Here is a 21,803-nt window from a genome sequence, read left to right as displayed (position 1 = left end):
AAACCCAAGACCATGGAAGAGGATCAGAATCTGGAAAATCTTTCTCTGACCCTCTTTAGGTGATCAACACGAATCCATTAGAGCCCTCTGGCCCTGAGTACTGTTATGCGTTATGTACCTTTTATGTAAGATGTGTTCTGCCCGGCTGAAACAGGCCCATCTCTCCCTTGAAGATTTGGATCTCTCTTGGTGCAGTTAACAGGTGCATTCCGCAACAACAAGAAATCTGCAACACTTTCCCAAATCTCCCTGTCTGAATCCTTTCAGTTTGGTCCTCTCTCTGGACACACCACCATGGCAACCCTGACCAAAGTCACCAACCTTTGTGACTACAGCTGTGATGCTTTATTCCTTCAAGTGCCCCTTGACATCTCTCCAGTGCCAAATACTGTCTGATCACAATTTGTTCATTCACTACCTTCCCTCAGCGCTGTTGCATAGTTTTACACCTATTTGTCCCAAGTCTACCAGTGCATGCCCAGCAATTGTTTGTGCCCAGCCTGTGTACGGTCACCGCTTCAGTTCCTCAAGGATCCAATCCTGGCTCCAATCAACTTCTGCCCTGCCACACTAATGTAATGCCACAAATTCTGTCCCCTGTAACTGTGAACTCTCCCTTCCTGACCTCTCTGCAGCCTTTGACATTCTTGGTCACACCACTCTCCTTCAACACCGCACCTCCATTGTCCAGTTCAGAGGACTGTCCTTGCTTGCTTCCACCCTTAACTAACCAATCATAGCCGCAGCATCTCCAGCAATGGATTCTCTTCACGGCCCATGCCAGAAACACTACAAGCTTATCATTCTTGGTATCCCCTCCCTGCCTACTTATTGAAGTTGAACCAGATGGCATGTAATCCCATCATTCTATTCAAACAACCTTAGCAACTCATCCATTAATAAGAGCACTTACTTTCACATAGTGAAACAACATTCATTTCAATAGAATTGTGCAGAATTTACAGCACAGAAACAGGCCATTCAGCCCAACAGGACTATGCCAGTGTATATACTGCATATGAGCTTCCTCTCACCCATCTCAATCTAACCCTATCAGCATATTCTCGTATCCCTTTCTTCCTCATGTACTTATCCAGCTTCTCCTTAAATGCATCTGTGCTACTCACCTCAAACACTTTCTGCAGTGGCAAGTTCCACGTTCCAATCACTCCTTCAGCAAATAAGCTCCTCTGAATTCCTTACTAAATTTCTTAGTGACTGTCTATATTTATGACCCCAAGTTCTGGTCTCCTCTCAAATGGAAATGTCTTATTTATGTCTATCCTGTCATAATTTTGCAGACTCTATTGAGTCACCTCTCATTTCTGGAGCAGAGAGACCCAATCTAATCAGTCTTTCCTGAACTGGCAGAATCTCTTTGTCAACGGTGGCTCTTGCCTCCGAGTCATAAGCTTCTGAGTTCAAGTTCCACTCCAGGGCTTCAGTACAAAAATCTAAGCTGACACTTCAGTGCAGTACTGAGGCGCCATCTTTCAGATGAGATGTCAAACCAAGGCCTCATTTGCCTTCTTGGACAGATGTATAAGATCCCATGGCACTATTTTGAAGAAGAGCAGGTGAGCTGTCCCCCATGTCCTGGCCAATAATTATCCCTCAATCACCCTTACAAAAAAACAAATTATCTGCTCATTAACACATTGCTGTTTGGGGGAGTTTGTTTGAGCAAATTGGCTGCAGTGTTTCCTCTACATTCCAACAGTGACTACATTTCAAAAATACTCCACTGGCTGTAAAGTGCTTTGAGACGTCTGGCAGTCATGCAAAGCATTATAAAAATGCAATCTTCTTTCTATTTTTTTCTAATTTCTGGTATCATCCTTCTAAATCTTATTGTGCATCACTGGCAAGACTGCATTTGTTGCCATTTGTTCCCCTATATACCTTTTGTAATATGGAGACCAGGACTGTACTCTCTGACAGGTATCAAAATATAGTTTGCCTTTTCTAACAAAATGTTCTTGTTGTTAGATAACTCCATTATCGTTGAAATAAATTAAGTTCAGAAACTGTATGAATAATGTTCTATTTTGGTTCTGTGTGCATTACCGCACTCAACCTTTAATAGACCTTTGGGTCCCTGTTGTGCAGATTAACCTCTCGACGTCTCCTTCTGCTACTCAGCTGATAAGCCGTGCTCAGACCTCCAGCACTTCAGGCAGTGGGATCACCCAGCAAGCCATGCTTCTCGGCAACACCACTCCCACCCTCACGGCAAGCCAGGCGCAGATGTACCTCAGGGCCCAAATGGTAAGTTGTGCAGCAGAGGAATGGCAGTGCAACAAGATAAAGTTTGCAACAAGTTTGGAACACCCCATTAATCAATGAACCTATGTTGTCAAGCATGTAGGCAGCCTTTAATACTACAATCTTTATTCCCAGTTTCTATCGCTTCACCAACGGTGGTTGTGCCCTCAGCTGCTTTGTCCCTCAGCTTTGGAATTCCCTATCTAAACCTCTTCTCTAATACCTCTCTCTCTTTTAATACACCCCTTAACAACTATCTCTTTGCCCAAGCTTGTGGTTATATGTCCGACTATCTCCTTACGTGGCTCAGTGTCAGATTTTGTTTGGTAACACTCCTATAATGCTCCTTCGTAAGCTTTACTAATTAAAGAAGCTATATAAATGTAAGTTGTTATCATTAAAAAGCACGTCCTTGACAAAAGCATATTTGATAAACCTCTCCTTATTTGACTACAAATGTAAGAGACAATTGCTGTCCAAAGTAAGATTGTCTCTTTCATCTCTTAGCAGCCTTAAAACTTCCTGGGCTATCCTGTGCTTGTAGAGAAGTTTTTTATTTCCCTTTACAGTTTTGGCTAATTTTTTTCTCATTCTCCCTCTCAAGTTCCTTTAATTTAACCTCTAATGCCTCTTTTTTTATTGTTCGTGTTTGCCCTGGTTATACATTTTTTTGTTACCCGCCCTGCAAGCACTTTTTGTTTTAAGTTCTATCAAATCTCCTGTATGTTTATGAAATCCCAGTTTTCAGTATTTCCTGAGAGAATCAAGGGATATGGGTACAATGCAGACAAATGGAATTGAGGTAGAAGATCAGTCATGATCTGATTGAATGAATGATGAAGCAGGCATGAGGGGTCGAATGGCCTACTCCTTTTTTTAATGCTCTTATTCCTTAATGGAATACATTTCACTTGTTCCTTCACTTTAAATAAGCTGCAAGTAATAATTAAATAGAAAAGGCAGTGGGCTGCATTTTATGTGCTCCTGCCGGATGTGCTTTCGGCAAGGGAACCTCACCAGCTTCCCGCCCACCCCTGAGATCACCCCCATAATACGAGGGGGTGGGTGCGTGCCGAATTCGGCAGCCTGCTCGCCATATTTAAATAAATAATCAAGGGTCAATTGAGTTTGCCAACAAGCCAACTGACACCAATAATACGGACTCGAAACGTTAACTGTATTCCTCTCCACAGATGCTGTCAGACCTGCTGAGTCTTTCCAGCTATTTTTGTTTTTGTTTCAGATTTCCAGCATCCGCAGTATTTTGCTTTTACCTTGATCCCAATAATATACTGCCCACACCTTAAGATATTTGGTTTTAAAAAAAAAATTCAGAGGGTGGGAAGGAATCCTTAATTCTCTCAGTAAATACTGAAAACTGGGATTTCATAAATATGCAGGAGATTCGATAGAACTTAAAACAAAAAGTGCTTGCAGGGCGGGTAACAAAAAAATGTATAATCAGGGCAAACACAAACAATAAAAGAGAGGTACTAGAGGTTAAATTAAAGGAACTTAAGAGGGAGCATGAGAAAAAAATTAGCCAAAACTATAAAGGGGGTGCCCTTTGTGGAATGGGGACTAACCCCCCCACTCTTAAGATAGACCCCCCTTTCTACGTACCCACCTGCTTCATTAAACACAACAACTCCACCCTCACCGTCCCTCCTCCCTAGACTGCCTAAACGCTCCCTGCCCAAAACCCCAGACTTGCCTGGCTCTGGCATCCACGGTCCTCCTTCTTGTTCCTCGTTGCAGTCCCAGCAGTGCCCACTAATGCGCTCTTTGCGATGCCAGGACTGATGGAGCTGCTGGCCAGTCAGATTGGCTGGCAGCTCCTGAGGGTGGGTCTTCCTCCCCAGTGAGGGTTGGAAGTCCCACACTGCCCCAAATTAGCCTGCCCGCAGCACATTATGGCTGTGGGGCTGGCTGGTTAGCTCCATGCCAACTTTGCCTCCGAGGATGTGGGGGGTGCAGTCTAACATCATGCCTGCACCCCCCCATAATATTCTTCCCAATACTTAATGTTTCACAGAAAGTCTCACAATTGCCTATACTTTCTTGAATTGTTTTTGTTTTCTGTCAGTTAAGGAGATGCTAATAAAGCCATAATTAAACAATTTGGGTGAGCAGATAGTTGTGATTTAAAGTTTCTTTCATGTAAGGAGAAACTAAAATACCTTTTCTCCCCCATCTTCCTTGCTGGGCTATGTTTGGTCTTGTGATTCCTTGCCCCTATTATTTACGTGTGACTTTCAACCAGGCCACTGGTAGATTTTTGTTTGGTGAAGGTATCAAAGGATATGAAGTAAAGGCAGGTAAATGGGATAGAGGTGCAGATCGGCTATGATCTAAAAGAATGGTGGAACAGTTTCAAGGGGCTGAATGGATTCTGGTTCCTGTGCACATATCTGATCACAGAGTGTAAGATACCCTTCATTTAATGTCTCTGATGTGCGCTTCCCTGGACATGGATAATGAGTGGGAAATCCTGGCTAATTCCCCTTTGCCATTGAATCCAACAGTCACACTTGTACAGAGATAAAAACAAAAAAACTGCGGATGCTGGAAATCCAAAACAAAAACAGAATTATCTGGAAAAACTCAGCAGGTCTGGCAGCATCGGCGGAGGAGAAAAGAGTTGCCGTTTCGAGTCCTCAACTCGAAACTTTGAGGACTCGAAACGTCAACTCTTTTCTTCTCCGCCGATGCTGCCAGACCTGCTGAGTTTTTCCCGGTAATTCTGTTTTTGTTTTGTCACACTTCTACTGTTGTTCCAAATGAGAGCAGTTAACACAGATCCAAGTTCAAACCTGGGACCTTCCTGGTCTCTCTGGTTTAGATATTTGCTGGATAAACTTACTGAGCAGGAGCCAGTGGGATTAAAAGATGTCTCTAAATGCAAGTATTATTCATTGTGTTATTTCACAAATCCTTTAATACTTTCCTTAGATCAGTGATGTCCAAAACTACACTGACTGGACTGGTTTGCCTAGTTTAGCTTTTGTGGGTCTGGAAGTTTGGAGGGAGCTATTCTTAGGGCAGAGTCTTCTGGTTGGCGTGCGGGGGCAAGCCTGATACACCGACGCGTAAAATGCCGTGCAATGATGTCAGCTGCGTGCCCGCTGAAATGGAAATGGCATATTGAGGCCATTAAGTAATCAATTGAGAAAGCTGCCTGTCCAACCTTAAGGTTGGCGGGGGGGGCAAGCGGAAAGCCCAAGCGGCCTTCACGTTTTTCAGGAAACCTCATCCATGAGCAGGATGAGGTTTCCCGAAGCTTTTATTTAAAAAAAATAATTTTCATAAATATAAAAACATGCCTCACTCATGTGACACAGTCACATGAGGGGACATGTTTAAATAAGTTTCAAAATCAATTCTTTTATTATTTTAATATCCATTCAATCTCCCCGAGGCAGCTCCCTGCATGCGTGAAAGAGCGCTGGACTTAATTAGCCCGCCCGCGTAAAATGGGGGCACGGAGCCGGTTGCGGGCGGTGATAGGCTCCACACCTGCCCCTGCCCCACCCCCACCCAGCCTGCCCACCATAGGAAAAATCCTGGCCTTTGTTGTTGCTCGTTGGCCAGAAGAAAAAATAATCTTGAATCAGAACACCATGCTGCATTCATGTCAGCAACTTCAAATGTATGGAAATGAATGGGAACACTGACTGTGAATTGGTACCTGGTGTGCCACTGTAAATTCACCAGAATGAATGGGGTTCCTATCACCTTCTGTGGCCATGAGTTTAAAATTTCCGGTCCACATTGTCCAAATTGGAGCAGTGGCCACTCCTTCACTATAGATGAGTTACTGTCAATGTTACAACTCGTAAATCCAGGCCAATATGTATCCTTTAATACTCCATTGTATACACTTGGGGTCCAGAGGATAAAGATCCTGGGCATCCCAGATGTAGAAAACAGCTATATATAATCAGTATTATCCTTCCATCAAGGGCTAGCATCAAGAGACATCCACTGTACCTGGTCATAGAGTTAGTATGCCACTATAAGAGGCCATTCGCACCATCGAGTCCATGCCGTGATTTAGGCAAAGCAGCCTGATAAAAACAGTGTTCGACTTATGTAGATGTTCTTGATTCTCACGTCTTTGTACTGCTCTTTCCCTGATCTCCTCTCTGTCTCTGCAGCTGATTTTCACTCCCACTGCTACTGTAGCTACTGTCCAGCCAGATATTCCTGCCGCCTCCTCTTCCTCTTCCTCAGTGTCTACATCCACACAGGTGAGTTATTTCTGACTGATATCCCCAAACTCAGGGAGCCAAAGAAACTCAACAAAATGTTATTTGCAAGGTTCATCTTATACATACCGCTCCTGATGTTAAGAGTTTTGTCATTTTCAAAATTTTTAAACATACATGTATGTCTTCAGGGATAAGTTCCACCTATTTACTTGGTGAAGTTCTTTGCTGCCGAGTTACTTCCACAATGTGAATATACTAAAGCCCTCATTAGGAAGGTTGACACTATCCAAGTCAAAGCAGCCTGCTTGATCGACACTCCATCCACCACCTTAAACATTCACTCCCTCCACCACCGACACACAGTGGCTGCAGTGTGCACAATCTGCAAGTTGCACTGCAGCAACTCACCTAGGCTTCTTTGACGGCACTTTCCAAACTAATGACCCTTACAACCTAGAAAGACCAATGCAGCAAGTGCATGGGAACAACACCAGCTCCAGGATTCCCTCCCAAGTAACACATCAGCTCAATTTAGAGGCACGTCAGCCATTCCTTCACTGCCAAAATTAAGCACTCTGAGGTAGTGAAAATACTGGTCTTTAGAAGGTGCATAGCTTGGAGTGAAGCTTATTTCTGTTTGCTATTAGGAGCACTGGATGCCACTCTTTCTGTGAGGTTGGTGTAGTAGCATCACTGCACTGGGACATCACACCAACCCCTGTATTTGATGAAACAACAATGTGCTTCTGTGCTAGCTTATCACTAAAATGTTTTGCACTCCCTAAATCCGGTCAACCTATTTTGAAGGTTAAGTGAGCAACTTCAGTGATCATAGACATTTACAGCACAGATGGAAGCAATTCAGCCCATTCTGCTGGATCTTTGAAGGAGTTATCCAATTAGTTCCACTGCCCTCTGCTCTTTCCCCAAAGCCCTGAAATTTTTCCTTTGCAGGTATGTTATTGACCTGAACTCGGGTAGACAGAGTGTGATTTCAAAGATGACACATAACTAGGAAATGTAGTAAACACCAGACTTCAGATGGACATAGACAGGCAGGTGAAATGGGTAGACACATGTTAGATTGAAATGAAAACAGCGAAGCGATGGGGTACATTATTGTGGGAAGAATGAGGCGAGGCAGTATAATTTAAAAGAGGGTGCAGGAATCAAGAATATATGTACCTAAATCTTTGAAGGTGGCAGAACAAGTTGAGAAGGCTGTTGTAAATGCTTATGGGATTCTTGGCTAGATAGAATAGAATATAAAAAGAAAGGAGTTATACCAGCCCTCTATAAATGATGGCTAGGCCTCAGATGAGGTATTTTTGTGTTCCATTCTGGGCACCAATTCTTAGGAAGGATGTCAAGGACCTTAAAGAGGGTGCTAAGGAGGCTTAGAGTCAGAGTTTTACAGCACAGGAAAAGGCCCTTCGGCCCATCATGGCCCTGCCAGTCATCAAGTCCCTATCTACTCTAATCCCATTGGCACTTGGCCTGTAGTCTTGTATGCTATGGCATTTGAAGTGTTCATCTCAAAACTTCTTAAATGTTGTGAAGGTTTCTGCCTCTACCGCCCTTTCAGGCAGTGAGTTCCAGATACGCCCAGCCTCTGGGTGAAAAGATTTTCCCTCAAATCCCCTCTAAACCTCCTGCCTCTGGCATTAAATCTATGCCCCCTGATTATTGACCCGTCCACTAAGGGGAAAAGTTTCTTCCTATCTACCTTAACTATACCCATCATGACTTTGTACATCTTAATTAGATCCCCCTCAGTCTTCTCTACTTTAAGGAAAACAACCCCAACCTATCTAGTCTCTCTTCATAGCTGAAACGCTCCAGCCCAGGCAACACCCTGGTGAATCTCCTCTGCACCCTCTGCAATCACATCCTTCCTATAGTGTGGTGACCAGAAATGCACACAGTTCTCCAGATGTGGCTTAACGCTTTATACAGCTCCATCATAACTTCCCTGCTCTTGTATTCAGTGCCTTGACTAATAAAGGCAAGTGCCCCATATGCTGCCTTAACCACCTTATCTATGTGTCCTGCTGCCTTCAAAGATCTAAGGACAATGCACACCAGGGTCCCTCTGATCCTCTGAAGCATGTTGAAGCAAAAACATATAACCTGATTCGAAACCTGACTGCCCCAAACATGCCCAGTTCTAAATCGTACAGTGAGTTAGTGGAACTCGTGAAATTGCACTTTCAGCCTAAACCGTCTGTGCTCATGCAGTGCTTCAAGTTTAATTTGAGAGTTTGGACCCCGGGAGAGTCCATTGCAACCTTTTGTGGCGAATCTGAAACAGTTAACTGAATACTGAGTTTGGGGATAGCTTGAATGATATGCTGTGGGACAGACTTGTAGGTGGAGTCGAGGACAATGCCATACAGCGCCACTTGCCAGCTGAATCCAACATCGATTTCAAGTGTGCCATTCCTCTCGGTATGGAAAATGCCAAGAAAGACTCGCAGGTTTTGAAGCATGTGGATAATGGCGCCGCGCTCCATGTTGGGTGGGAACCTGCCGCTGAGTGTGGTGCAAGAAACAGAACAGCAGATTTTAAATGTGATTCTATGCCCGCTGCATGAAGACTTAGGAAGCTTAATGGTAACATGTCAGCTAATAAGATACGCATTTGCTACAGATGTGGAGGAAATCATGGAGGAGACGTTTGTAGGTTCAAAAAGGCAGAATTCAATTATTGCTGCAGGAAAGGACACCTGGTTAGGCAATGCAGAACAAAGGATAGGTAAACAGCACAACAACAAACGAATCTGATTGAGCTAACTCTTACAACAAAGGCTGAGGCTGCCACTCCTGATGTATACTCTCTGTATCATTTGACTGCTGTTAATTCTGAGCCCATTACAAAGACAGTACAAGTGAACTGGTGGATACCGGTGCTTGAACTACTGTTGTTGGGGAGCACACATTCAAGTACCTCAGTGAAGGGAGTCAGCCACTAACATTGGAACAGACCTTTCCCAAGCTGAGAACTTAAGCTGGAGAATCAATTCAGCTCAATGGCATTTTAAAAAAATTAATTCATGGGATGTGGGCTTCGCTGGCTGGGCCTGTATTTATTGCGCATCCCTAGTTGCCCTTGAGAAGGTGATAGTGAGCTGCCTTCTTGAACCACTGCAGTCCGTGTGGTGTTGGTACACAGACACTGTTGTTAGGAAGGGAGTTCCAGGATTTTAACCCAGTGACAGTGAAGGAACAGCGATATATTTTCAAGCCAGGATGGTGAGTGACTTGGAGGGGAACTTCCAGGTGGTGGTGTTCCCATCTGTCTGCTGCCCTTGTCCTTCTAGATGGTAGTGATTGTGGGTTTGGAAGGTGCTGTCGAAGGACCCTTGGTGAATTCCTGTAGTGCATCTTGTAGATGGTACACACTGCTGCCACTGTGCGTCGGTGGTGGAGGGAGTGAATGTTTGTGGATGTGGTGCCAATCAAATGGGCTGCTTTGCCCTGGATGGTGTCAAGCTTCTTGAGTGTTGTGGGAGCTGCACTCATCCAGGCAATTGGGTAGTATTCCATCACTCTCCTGGCTTGTGCCTTGTAGATGGTGGACAGGCTTTGGGGAGTCAGGAGGTGAGTCACTTGTCGTAGGATTCCTAGCCTCTGACCTCCTCTTGTAGCCACAATATTTATATGGCTATTCCAGTTTAGTTTCTGGTTAATGGTAACCCCCCGGATGTTGATAGCAGGGGTTTCAGTGATGGTAATACCATTGAATGGCAAGGGCAATGGTTGGATTTTCTCTTGTTGGAGATGGTCATTGCCTGACACTTGTGTCTGGGAAGAGCGTCCTCTGCAGTCACTGTTGCCGTGAAGCAGTCTGGAAAGACTGTCATCTGCAGTCACCGTCACTAGGAAGCAGTCTGGGAAGAGTGTCCTCTGCAGTCACTGTCGCCAAGTGAAAAAAAACCAAAGTGACATCACAGGAAAACCATAAGTTCATTGGTTGGTAAATAACTGCTAGTTTGAACTACCTATTCTAAGTTGATTTCAGATTAAAGGTGACTACTGGGGCCAGGATTGGAGGCCTAACATTTCAGCTTCAACTCATCAGAGAGAGCAAGTTCCAGTTGATTTTAAAAAGTGTTTTTTGAATCTCTGTTCTAACTTGCTTTCTGTTTAAAGGTAAATAGGAGAAATATTTTACAGATTGATAAACTAAAGATCAGTAGGAAATTTAAAAACAAATTGAAAAACTAAATAAAATAGAGATGCAGGGCAAGGCGATGTGTTGTAGCTGCATGATGTGGGAGCTGATGGACCCCATTGTAGTTCCTAGTGACCACAGCTGTAGCTAATGTTGGTTGCTCGAGGAACTCCGGCTCAGAGTTGATGAGCTGGAGTCTGAGCTTCAGATACTGCAACACATCAGGGATGGAGAGAGTTACCTGGATGCTGTGTTTCAGGAGACAGTCACACCCCTTAGATTAACTACCTTAAATTTGACCAATGGTCAGGGACGGGATGGTGTGATTATCCGTGAGGCAGGTGGAGGGATCCAGGAAGTAGCTCTGTAGGAGCCTCAGCCCTTGACCTTATCCAACAAGTTCGAGATTCTTGTTCCCTGTGTGGATGAGAGCGGGGACCGTAGGGAGGATGAGCAAACTGACCATAGTACCATGGTGCAGGGAGCCATTCAAGTGGGGGGAGAAAAGAGAAATGTAGTTGTAATTGGGGATGGTATAGTTAGGGGAATAGATACTGTTCTCTGTAGCCGGGATCGAGAGTCCCGAAGGCTGTGTTGCCTACCTGGTGCCAAGGTTAAGGGTATCTCATCTGGACTGCAGAGGAATTTGGAGTGGGAGGGGAAAGATCCAGTTGTCATGGTCCATGTAGGTACCAATAATGTAGGTAGAATGAGGAAAGATGTTCTGCTGAGGGAATACGAGCAGCTAGGGGCAAAATTAAAAAGCAGAACCAAAAAGGTAATAATCCTCGGATTACTCCCTGAGCCATGAGCTAATTGGCACAGGGCCAATAAGATTAAAGAGGTAAATGCGTGGCTCAACGATTGGTGTGGGAGAAATTAGTTTGAATTCATGGGACATTGGCACCAGTACTGGGGAAAGAGGGAGCTATTCCGTTTGGATGGGCTCCACTTGAATCATGCCGGGACCAGTGTCCTGGCGAATCACATAACTCGGGTTGTAGATAGGGGTTTAAACTAAATATTTGGGGGGAGGGTTCAGTTGCATGGAAATATAAAAAATCAAAGTTTAAAGAGAGGGTAAGAGTGCAGGTTAGTGATGAGGCTGATTATTACCAAAAAGTGAAAGGAAGGGACAGAGTGTGTGAACGCCATATTGCACCAAAGAATAGTATAAGAGGAGGGAAAATTGACAATAGGGCAAACTTATAGGCTTTGTATCTGAATGCACGGAGCATTTGGAATAAAACTAATGAGTTAACAGCGCGGTAAGAGATAAATAGGTATGATTTGGTGGCGTTTAATGAGACGTGGTTACAGGGAGAGCAGGTTTGGGAGTTGAATATCCAAGGGTACTCAGTGTTTCGGAAGGATAGGCACAAAGGAAATGGAGGTGGTGTAGCCTAGTTAGTAAAGGAAGAGATCAGTGCTATAGTGAGGAATGAGAAAGGCACTGGAGAGCAAGATGTAGAGTCGGTCTGGGTAGAAATAAGAAATAGCAAGGGAAAGAAGTCCCTGGTGGGTGTAATCTATAGGTCCCCAAACAGTCGTTCAGCATTAGGGCACAGTGTAAACCAGGAAATACTGGGAGCATGTAAAAAAGGCACGGCAATAATCATGGGTGATTTTAATATACATATAGACTGGACTAATTGGCAAGGGTAACATCGAGGGAGAGCTCATAGACCGTATTAGAGATTGTTTCTTGGAGCAATATATTGTAGAACCAACCAGGGAGCATGCTAACACAAAAACAGGAACAGAAATACCTGGAAAAACTCAGCAGGTCTGGCAGCATCGGCGGAGAAGAGCACAGTTGACGTTTCAAGTCCTCATGACCCTTCAGCAGAACAGATGGATGAGGCAACTGAAGATGGTTGGGCCGAGGATATTACCCTGAGGAACTCCTGCAGTGATGACCTGGAGCTGAGATGACTGACCTCCAACAACTACAACCATCTCCCTTTGTGCTAGGTACGGACTCCAACCAGCGGAAAGTTTACCCCCTGATTCCTGTTGACTCCAGTTTTCCTGGGGCCCCTTGGTACCACACTCGGTCAAATGCTGCCTTGATATCAAGGTCAGTTGCTCTCAGCTCACTTGCTCTTTTGTCCATGTTCGAACCAAGGCTGTAATGAGGTCAAGAGCTGAGTGGCTCTGGCGGAACTCAAATTGGTTGTCAATGAGCAGGTTATTGCTAAGCAAGTGCCGCTTGATAGCACTGTAGATGACCCTTCCGTTACTTTACTGATGATGGAAAGTAGACTGATGGGGTGGTAATTGGCTGGGCTGGATTTGTCCTGTTTTTTGTGTACAGGACAAACCTGGACAATTTTCCACTTAGCTGGGTAGATGTTGTAGCTGTACTGGAAAACCTGGCCAGGGGTGCAGCAAGTTCTGGAGCCTAAGTCTTCTGTACTATTGCCGGAATATTATCAGGGTCCACAGCCTTTGCAGTGTCCAGTGCCTTGATATCATTTGGAGTGAATCGAATTGACTGAAGACTGGCATCTGTGATGCTGGGGACCTCTGGAGGAGGCCGAGATGGATCATCCACTCGGCCCTTCTGGCTGAAGATTGTAGCAGATGCTTCAATCTTATCTTTTGCACTGATATTCTGGGCTCCTTCATCATTGAGGATGGGGTTATTTGTGGAGCCTCCTCCTGCAGTGAGCTGTTTAATTGTCCACCACCATTCAAGGCTGGATGTGGCAGAACTGCAGATTTTAGATCTGATCCGTTGGTTGTGGGATCACTTAGCTCTGTCCATTACTTGCTGCTTATGCTTTTTGGCACACAAGTAGTCCTGTGTTGTAGCTTCACCAGGTTGACACCTCATTTGTGGTATGCCTGGTTCTGCTCCTGGCATGCCCTCCTGCACTCTTCATTGAGCCAGGGTTGATCCCCTGGCTTGATGGTAATGGTAATGGTATTGTGGGGGTATGCCGGGCCATGAGGTTACAGATTGTGTTTGAGTACAATTCTGCTGCTGCTGATGGCCCACAGTGCCTCATGGATGTCCAGTCTTGAATTGCTAGATCTGTTTGGTATCTATCCCATTTAGCACAGTGGTGGTGCCACACAACGGGATGGAGGGTATCCTCAATGTGAAGGCGGGACTTCGTCTCCACAATGACTGTGCGGTGGTCACTCCTATCGATCCTGTCATGGACAGATGCATCTGTGGCAGGCAGGTTGGGGAGGATGAGGTCAAATGTGTTTTTCCCTCTTGGCTCCCTCACCACTTGTCGCAGACCCAGTCTAGCAGCTATGTCATTTAGTGCTCGGCCAGCTCGGTCAGTCGTGGTGCTACCAAGCCACTCTTGGTGATGGAAATTCATGTCCCCCCCAGAGTGCATTCTGCACCCTTGCCACCCTCAGTGCTTCCTCCAAGTGATGTTCAAAGTGGAGTTCTGATTCATCAGCTGAGGGAGGGCGGTATGTGGTAATCAGCAGGAGGTTTCCTTGCCCATGTTTGACCTGATGCCATGAGATTTCATGGGATCTGGAGTTGATGTTTGAGGACTCCCAGGCCAACTCCCTCCTGACTGTATGTCACTGTGCCGCTGCCTCTGCTGGGTGCATCCTGTCGGTGGGACAGGACATACCCAGGGATTGTAATGGTGGTGCCTGGGACATTACCTGTAAGGTATGATTCCATGAGGATGACTATGTCAGGCTGTTGCTTGACTAGCCTGTGAGACAGCTCTCCCAATTTTGACACGAGCCCCCATTGTTTGTAAGGAGGATTTTGTAGGGTTGACAGGGCTGAGATTATCATTGTCGTTTCCGGTGCCTAGGTCGATGCTGGGTCATCCATTTGGTTTCATTTCTTTTTTGTGACTTTGTCGCGGTTTGATACAACTGAGTGGCTTGCCAGGCCATTTGAGAGGGCATTTAAGAGTCAGCCACATTGCTGTGGATCTGGAGCCGCATGTAGGCCAGGCCAGGTATGAACATTTTCCTCCCCTAAAGGTCATTAGTGAACCAGATGGATTTTTAAAACAATGGACAATGGTTTCATCATTGGACTTTTAATTTCAGATTTTTATTGACTTTAAATTCCATCATTTGCCACAGCAGGTTTCGAACCTTGGTCCCCAGAGCATTATCTTGGGTTTCTGGATTACTAGCCCAGCTACAATACCACCGTGCCATCACTTCCCCCTGCTGTCCCAATCTGCTACAAACCACAGACAGCCCAACTGCCTGTGATAATCGCAAAGGAGGGACCCAGTCTTCTGGGTTGAGATTGGCTGCAGGAAATAAAACTTGACTGGTCAGAAATATTCCATTTGAAGTCCGATGAAATTCCAGAACTATTGAAGAAATATGACACTGTTGTTCAAGACAAATTGGGAAAACTGAAGGGCATGCAAGCTAGAATGCACGTTGATCCCCAGGCAACACCACGTTTCTTCAAGGCCAGACCAGTGCCTTACTCATTAAAAGAAAAAATGGAAGCAAAGTTGTGCAGGTTGGAAAACCTGGGAATAATTCAGCTTGTCCAGTTTTCTGAGTGGGCCGCATCCATAGTCCCAGCTGTCAAGCCAGACCATGTTTACGTATATGTGGTGACTACAAACTGGCAGTCAACAAAGCAGCAAAGTTAGATAAATATCCCATTCCTAGAATCGATGACTTGTATGCCAAGTTAGCAGGAGGCAAGTCATATACAAAACTAGAAATGAGTCATGCCTATCAATAATTGGAGTTCGATAGCACGTCAAGAGAACACGTGACAATTAATACCCATAAAGGCCTCTACCAGTACACCCAATTGTCTTTTGGAATTTCATCAGCATGTGCTATTTTTCAGCAAACCATGGAGAGTCTCCTGCAGGGACTTCCATGTGTGGCCGTGTTCTTAGATGACGTTCTCATCACTGGATTGACCGAAGCTGAACATTTAGCCAACCTCAAGAAAGCACTGAGAAGATTTATGGAAGCAGGTGTGCATTTGAAGTGAGAAAAAGGCACATTTCAAGCATTGGAGGCAATCTACCTGGCTCACAGATTGGACGCAATGGGGTTGTATCCTGTTGAAGACAAGGTCCAAACAATTAAAGATGCACCATCAACCTCTATTATGACAGAGTTTAAATCTTTCCTCGGAATGTCTAATTACTATAGCCATTTTTTACCTAATCTGTCCACTGTACTGGCACCACTACATTTGTTGCTGAGGAAGAATCACCACTGGTCATGTGGTTCACAACTAGAAGGAGCCTTTGTAACAGCGAAGAAACTGCTTCATTCGTCATGCTTGTTGGTACATTTTGACCCATCCAAAAAGCTAGTGTTGATGTGTGATGCTTCTTCTTACTAGAATGGTACCAGCAATGAGGACCTTTGGTTATCTGGAGAAACTGGGGTTGTCCTCCTTAGAGCAGAGAAGATGAAGAGGTGATTTAGTACAGGTGTTCAAAATCACATGGTCATGAAAGAGTGAAGAAAGAAAAACTTTTCAGTTGCCGAACTGGCCGGTAATCAGAGGACACAGATTTTAGATATTAGGCAAAAGATCCAGAGGTGACATGGCAAAGCGATTTTTGACTTAGTCTGGATTGAGCTGCTGGAAAGATTGGCAGCAGCTTCAACAGTAACTTTCAAAAGCATAAATATGTGGAAAGAGCACAGAAGTGGAACCGATTAATAGCTCCACCAAAGAGCTGATACAGGCAAAATGGTTTGAATGTGGGAAATTTTAACAAAGAAAATGGGGGGGGTGGAGGGCGGTTTGGGTCAGGTGAGTAGGAGGGTGGTGGTTAAAGTCTTAAAAATCAGATTGCTGACCCAAACCTGCCACTAAACTGCCCACTTCTGTCTTTTACTGAGGCCAAAAGGTGAACAAACAGCCAACTGGCTCCAAGGAGACAGGTTGGTGCTTTCAGTATGACAAAGACACTGCAAGTCTCATTTCTATTCAGCCTTTCACCTTGGTCAGCTGGGTTTCTCGGGCATTAGGGAACCTGGTAGTTACATCCAAGTGAGGACTTTGTGGATCCAAGAGATGAGTGAAGTGTGTGCCTTCCCTGGCCTTCCTCACAAGGCCTCCAAACTCCCTCCCCCTCCCCCAGGCTTCTGGTCCACTACACCAGACCTCCAATCTGCCTCCTCAGCTTCCTGCCAATTCCCACCCACCCCCGACCTCCATCAAAACCTATTTCCTTCTCACTGCCCACTCCCCTTACTCCGCCACCACCACCGGGCTCAATTTCAAGGTGGGAAGAGGTCAGTGATGTCATGTGTACTCGTGGGGAAATCTCGACTTCAGAGTTCCTTGTGCCTTTTGGACAACCCCACCACACTCTCGAGGAGTCAGATAGGTAAACGTTCAAACCTATAATACTAAATAATTATCCAATTTCCTTTTGAAAGTTATTATTGAATCTGCTTCCACTGTCCTTTCAGGCAATAAATTCAGATCATAATGTGTAAAAACATTTTGTAAATCTCTCCCTCTGGTTCTTTGGCCAATCATCTTAAATCTGTGTCCTCTGGTTATCCAATCAGCTGCCAATGGAAATAGTTTCCCCCCTTTACTCTATCAAAATGCCTCATACACAGAATGCCAAAGGTGTCTTTACCTTGCCATAATTCCTTTATTTTAACAAAAATCTAGCTCAGTTGTTCAAGATAATTTGATTGTTGTCCAGTAATTTGGTCCTTCCCTCTCCTCTATTTGGTGGTAGGTTCAGAACCTGGCAGTTCGGAGCCAACAGTCAGGTGCGTTGCCTGCTTCATCTCCTCAGAGCGTCCCGCTTAAAGGCACCTGTCAGACCCAGCAGCTCCCGATGAACCACACCAAGCCGGCAGGGCAAGGAACCGGCCCCAAGGTTAGCCAACACGACTCGGCCCCTGAGAGCACCAAGAAAGGAGAGAGTCTGACCCCGGCCAGCCCCGAGACCCGGGTGTCCACTGTCACACGGTTACAAATGCCAGCAAACACACAGCAGTTAATAGTCCCTGGTAAGCGGCAAGCTAACGATGAGTTGGAAAGATGCATTTTAATTTGACTATGACACCTTGGGGTTGAAATTCCACCAAGTCCTACTGGTTAACATGCTTCAAGTCAGATTCTATGTGGACTATTTTCACAAAAGTGTGTTAATTCATGTGCCAAAGGCAGCGTACAGTGTAATTATGTAAAACAAAAAATAGAAGCTGGAATAAGCCTTATGGCCCCTCAAGAATATTTTGCCATTCAATAAGTTTATGACTGATCTTATACCTTAATTCCACTTTGCCACCCTATCATCTTGTTCCCTAATTCCCTTAGTATTCAAAATATGAACATATGAATTAGGAGCAGGAGTAGGTCACTCAACCCCTCGAGCTTGCTCTGCTATTCAATAAAATCATGGCTGATCTGATTGTAATTTCCCTTCTCCCAATAACCTTTCATCCCCTCACTTATCAAGAATCTACCTACCTCTGGCTTAAAAATATTCAGACCCTGCTTCCACTGCCTTTTGAAGAAGAGTTCCAAAGACTCACAACCCCCGAGAGAAAAAAATCCTCCTTGTCTCTGTCTTAAATGAGTGACCCTTCATTTTTAAATGGTCACCCCTAGTTTTAGATTCTCCTACAAGAGGAAACATCCTCTCCACATCCACCCTGTCAAGACCCCTCAGGATCTTAAAGGTTTCAATCAAGTCACCTTTTACTCTTCTAAATGCCAGTGGATATAAAACTAACCTGTCCAACCTTTCATCATAAGACAACCCACCCATTCCTGCTGTTCGTTAAGTAAACATTCTCTGAACTGCTTCTAATGCATTTACATACTTCCTTAAATAAGGAACTCAATACTGTGCACAGTATTCTAGATGTGGTCTCACCAGTGCCCTGTACAACTGAAGCATAACCTCCCTACTTTTTGTATTCAATTTCCCTCGTAATACACCAACATTCTACTAGTTTTCCTAATTACTTGCTGTACCTGCATACTAGCGTTTTGTGATTCATGTACTAGGATGCCCAGATCCCTCAGAATCCCTGAGCTCTGCCATCTCTCACCATTTAGGTAATATGCTTTTTTTATGCTCCCTACCAAAATGGACATTTTGCTCACATTTGCCCACAATATACTCCATTTTCCAGATCTTTTCCCACTCATTTAATCTATCTATAATCCCTTTGTTAGCCTCCTTATGTCCTCTTCACAACTCAGTTTCCTACCTATCTTTGTGTCATTAGCAACCATACCTTCAGTCCCTTCATCCAAATTATTTATATAAATTGTAAAAAGTTGAGGCCCCAGCACTGATCCCTCGTCGCATCCTGCTAACCAGAAAAAGACCCATTTATGCCTACTCTCTGTTTCCTGTTAGCCAGTCAATCTTCTATCCATGCCAGTATGTTACCCCCTACACTATGAGCTTTTATTTTCCTCAGTAACCTTTGATGTGGCACCTTATCAAATGCCTTCTGGAAATCTAAATACAGTACATCCACTGGTTCCCCTTTATCCACAGTACATGTGACTTCTTCAAAGAACTCCAATAAATTGGTGAACAAGTGTTTACCTAAGGTGAACAAGTGCTGGGTGTTGATTTGTTAATTATACTCAATTGTATATAAGGTAGAGTCAGCCAGCACGGACTTTAGAGGCCTTCCGTGCTCAGTGGGCACCGTGGGGACTTCGTATTTTACAGACCCCTTTGATCACGTTTTGGTTTAATGTTTGTAAGGTTCCTTTAACATTTGACTTTCTGTTTGCAGTGTCGCTTTAAGGGGCTGCATCTTGTTTTGTCCCTCATTTTTCCTAATTTAGTTCAATTGAAATAAAAAAAAAAGCAGTGGCTGGCTGGGCAACAGATGGGGTCGTCCGGCCTGACTGTCTCATTCTGTGGCTGTAGGCCCATGCTACTCAGTCCAGCAACATCTTGTGAAACCCAAAGCAAGGTTGCTCAGGCAGAGCTTTTTGTCACAAAATGGCTACTAAGTCAAAAGGCACAGAAAATTCATTGAAAATGGATCACACAATGAATTAGGCCATTCAGCCTCTCGAGCCTGTGGCGCCATTCAGTAAGATCATGGTTTATCTGTATCCCAGTGCTGTTTACTTATACACCTTGATTCCATAGTCAAGCCAAACAAGATCTTGTCAACCTGAGATTTTGAAATTTTCAGCTGATTCCCCCGCACCAGCCACAACAGCTTTTTGGTGTGGAGAAGTGCTTCCCTAAACGGCCTATCTTTAATTATAAGGTTTTGACCCCTTGTATTTGACTTCCTCATTAGAGGAAATAGTTTCTCTCTGTCTGCCCTATTGAATCCTTTAATCATCTTAAACACCTCAGTGACATCATCCCTTAAAATTCTTTAGTTAAGGGAATACAAGCCAAGTCTATGTAACTTGTCCCAAGTTAACTCAGAAACATGACTTAAGTTAATGATGATAGAAATGAACGCAGTTCAACTCTCTTTCGCTGGAAGTATTGGTAAATTCTTCATCTAAATTCATCATGTCATTTTTAAAAAGCATCAATGGAATTGGAAAAATTAATTGTAATGCTTTGTGACTTTGATATTTAACTGTTGTCTTAATAATGAGGATTTTTATTTTGTTGAGATTTCTTTCAGAGCTGGAATTAATTTACAAAGGAAAGACGTCATGCTAAAAGCCTTGAAAAAGACATCTTGCTGTTCTCTGTTAACTCTGTTGTTTGTCCTCTCTAGCACCTTATACCCCGATTCAGCCACACCAGCTGATTAAACAGCCGCAGATTCCACTGCAGCAAGCGACGCCGAAAGCACATCATCAACTTATTATTCAGCAGCAGCAGATCCAACACAGACAGCAACTGCAACCTCTGGCACTTCAGGCCCAGGCTTCTGACCCTCCACAGTCTCAGCACTGCCTGCCGATCCAAGCCCACAGCCAATCCTTAATCCAGGCTTCTCCCCAGTCGCCACATTGCATATCGACCCAGGCCCATAGCCAACCACTGAGCCAACCTTCAGCTCACTCTCACCCCCAGAGCCAGCAGCAGACAGTCGTGGTCTCTCCAGTACCTTCTCAGTCACCGCCTAGTCCATCGGCATCCACCATCATCATCCAGCCGCAGGCACTGATACAGGCACAGTCTCACACCTTGGTTCATGCGCCTCTGCCCATGGGCTCCAGCCAGCAGCCAGCATCGGCCCACGTGCCGCCGAACCAGCTGTCACAGCCAGCACACTTACCCCCAGCCCATCGCTCACCGGTGGCTCAAATTGGACCGTTGCGACAATCAAGTCCAGTGACAACGCATTTAACTGCATCGCAACAACAGCAACATTCAACCCTAGGATCGTCTTCGCGAGAGGTCCCGTCAACGGCACCAACTCACCTCCAGCGACTGCCCTTGCAGTCAGTGCAGACCCTAACAGTACCATCTGAGATTGTTTCCCCTACTCAGGTTCTGCCACAGACTGTTCTACATTCACGGGAACAGCTCCCTGCAGCCCAGGCTCTGATCCAAATGCCCTTTCAGGCTCTTCCCCCGCCCCAGACCATTGCTGTTAATCTTCAAGTCCAGCCTTCGCCCCCAGTGGATGTGCCACTGGTAGGGATTTATTGAATTTTTTACATCTTGCATGAAAATTGTGTTGATTTTAATGAGAATTAGCCACCGCTTGTTGGAATGTTTGCCTTCAACATTGAATGTATTTACTTGTTTTATATTGAAACTATGCATTCCACATTATTTTAAGGAAACTCAGTGTTCCATCCAGTCAACAGCTTTGCAATCCTGCAATTATTCTTGGGGCAGTTGTGTTTGAATGGCAGTCAAGACTGGGATTTGAGTTAGGGTTCCAGAAGGATTTGTGTTTGGTGTTTTGCTCTACTCATTGTACAGGAGTGATCTCCTGAAGCCCACAATTGACTGAGTGTTGTCCAATTCTTAATGAGAATGTTCCCATAAGCTGTTGAATACATCCGCTGAATGCAAAAATCATGCAGGGTTACTTACAAAGCTAGACTTAGCATAATTCAAGGCTGAATTTCTCACTGTACCAGTGACATGGTTATGATTTAATCTTCCAGCACAGCTGCCCTGCCTCTGCAGAAACCAACAGACTTTAAAATTAAATTATTGGTTAGACATAAAGGTCTCCATGAATTGCAACAAATGATGTTCACTTTCAACATTGACTAGATT

General features: G+C 44.7%; 1 protein-coding gene across 9 annotated transcripts in view; it reads left to right on the top strand.

Moving 5' to 3' along the window:
* phc3 (polyhomeotic homolog 3 (Drosophila)) overlaps positions 1 to 21,803 on the top strand; it is a 199,644-nt gene that overhangs the window by 120,103 nt on the left and 57,738 nt on the right. For 6 of the 9 annotated variants that reach the window (XM_041208147.1, XM_041208129.1, XM_041208137.1 and 3 more), the window contains 4 exons: positions 2,110 to 2,268; positions 6,423 to 6,515; positions 17,346 to 17,622; positions 20,338 to 21,206. In XM_041208147.1, coding sequence (XP_041064081.1) covers positions 2,110 to 2,268; positions 6,423 to 6,515; positions 17,346 to 17,622; positions 20,338 to 21,206 — 1,398 coding nt within the window. The remainder of the gene's footprint in view (positions 1 to 2,109; positions 2,269 to 6,422; positions 6,516 to 17,345; positions 17,623 to 20,337; positions 21,207 to 21,803) is intronic. The other 3 variants (XM_041208163.1, XM_041208201.1, XM_041208172.1) reach the window with 3 other exon arrangements.

Source organism: Carcharodon carcharias, chromosome 2 (genome assembly GCF_017639515.1).
Source record: "Carcharodon carcharias isolate sCarCar2 chromosome 2, sCarCar2.pri, whole genome shotgun sequence".
Taxonomy (NCBI): Eukaryota; Metazoa; Chordata; class Chondrichthyes; order Lamniformes; family Lamnidae; genus Carcharodon; species Carcharodon carcharias.
The sequence above is the reverse complement of the archived record's forward strand: the minus strand, read 5'-3'. Positions and strand labels throughout refer to the sequence as shown.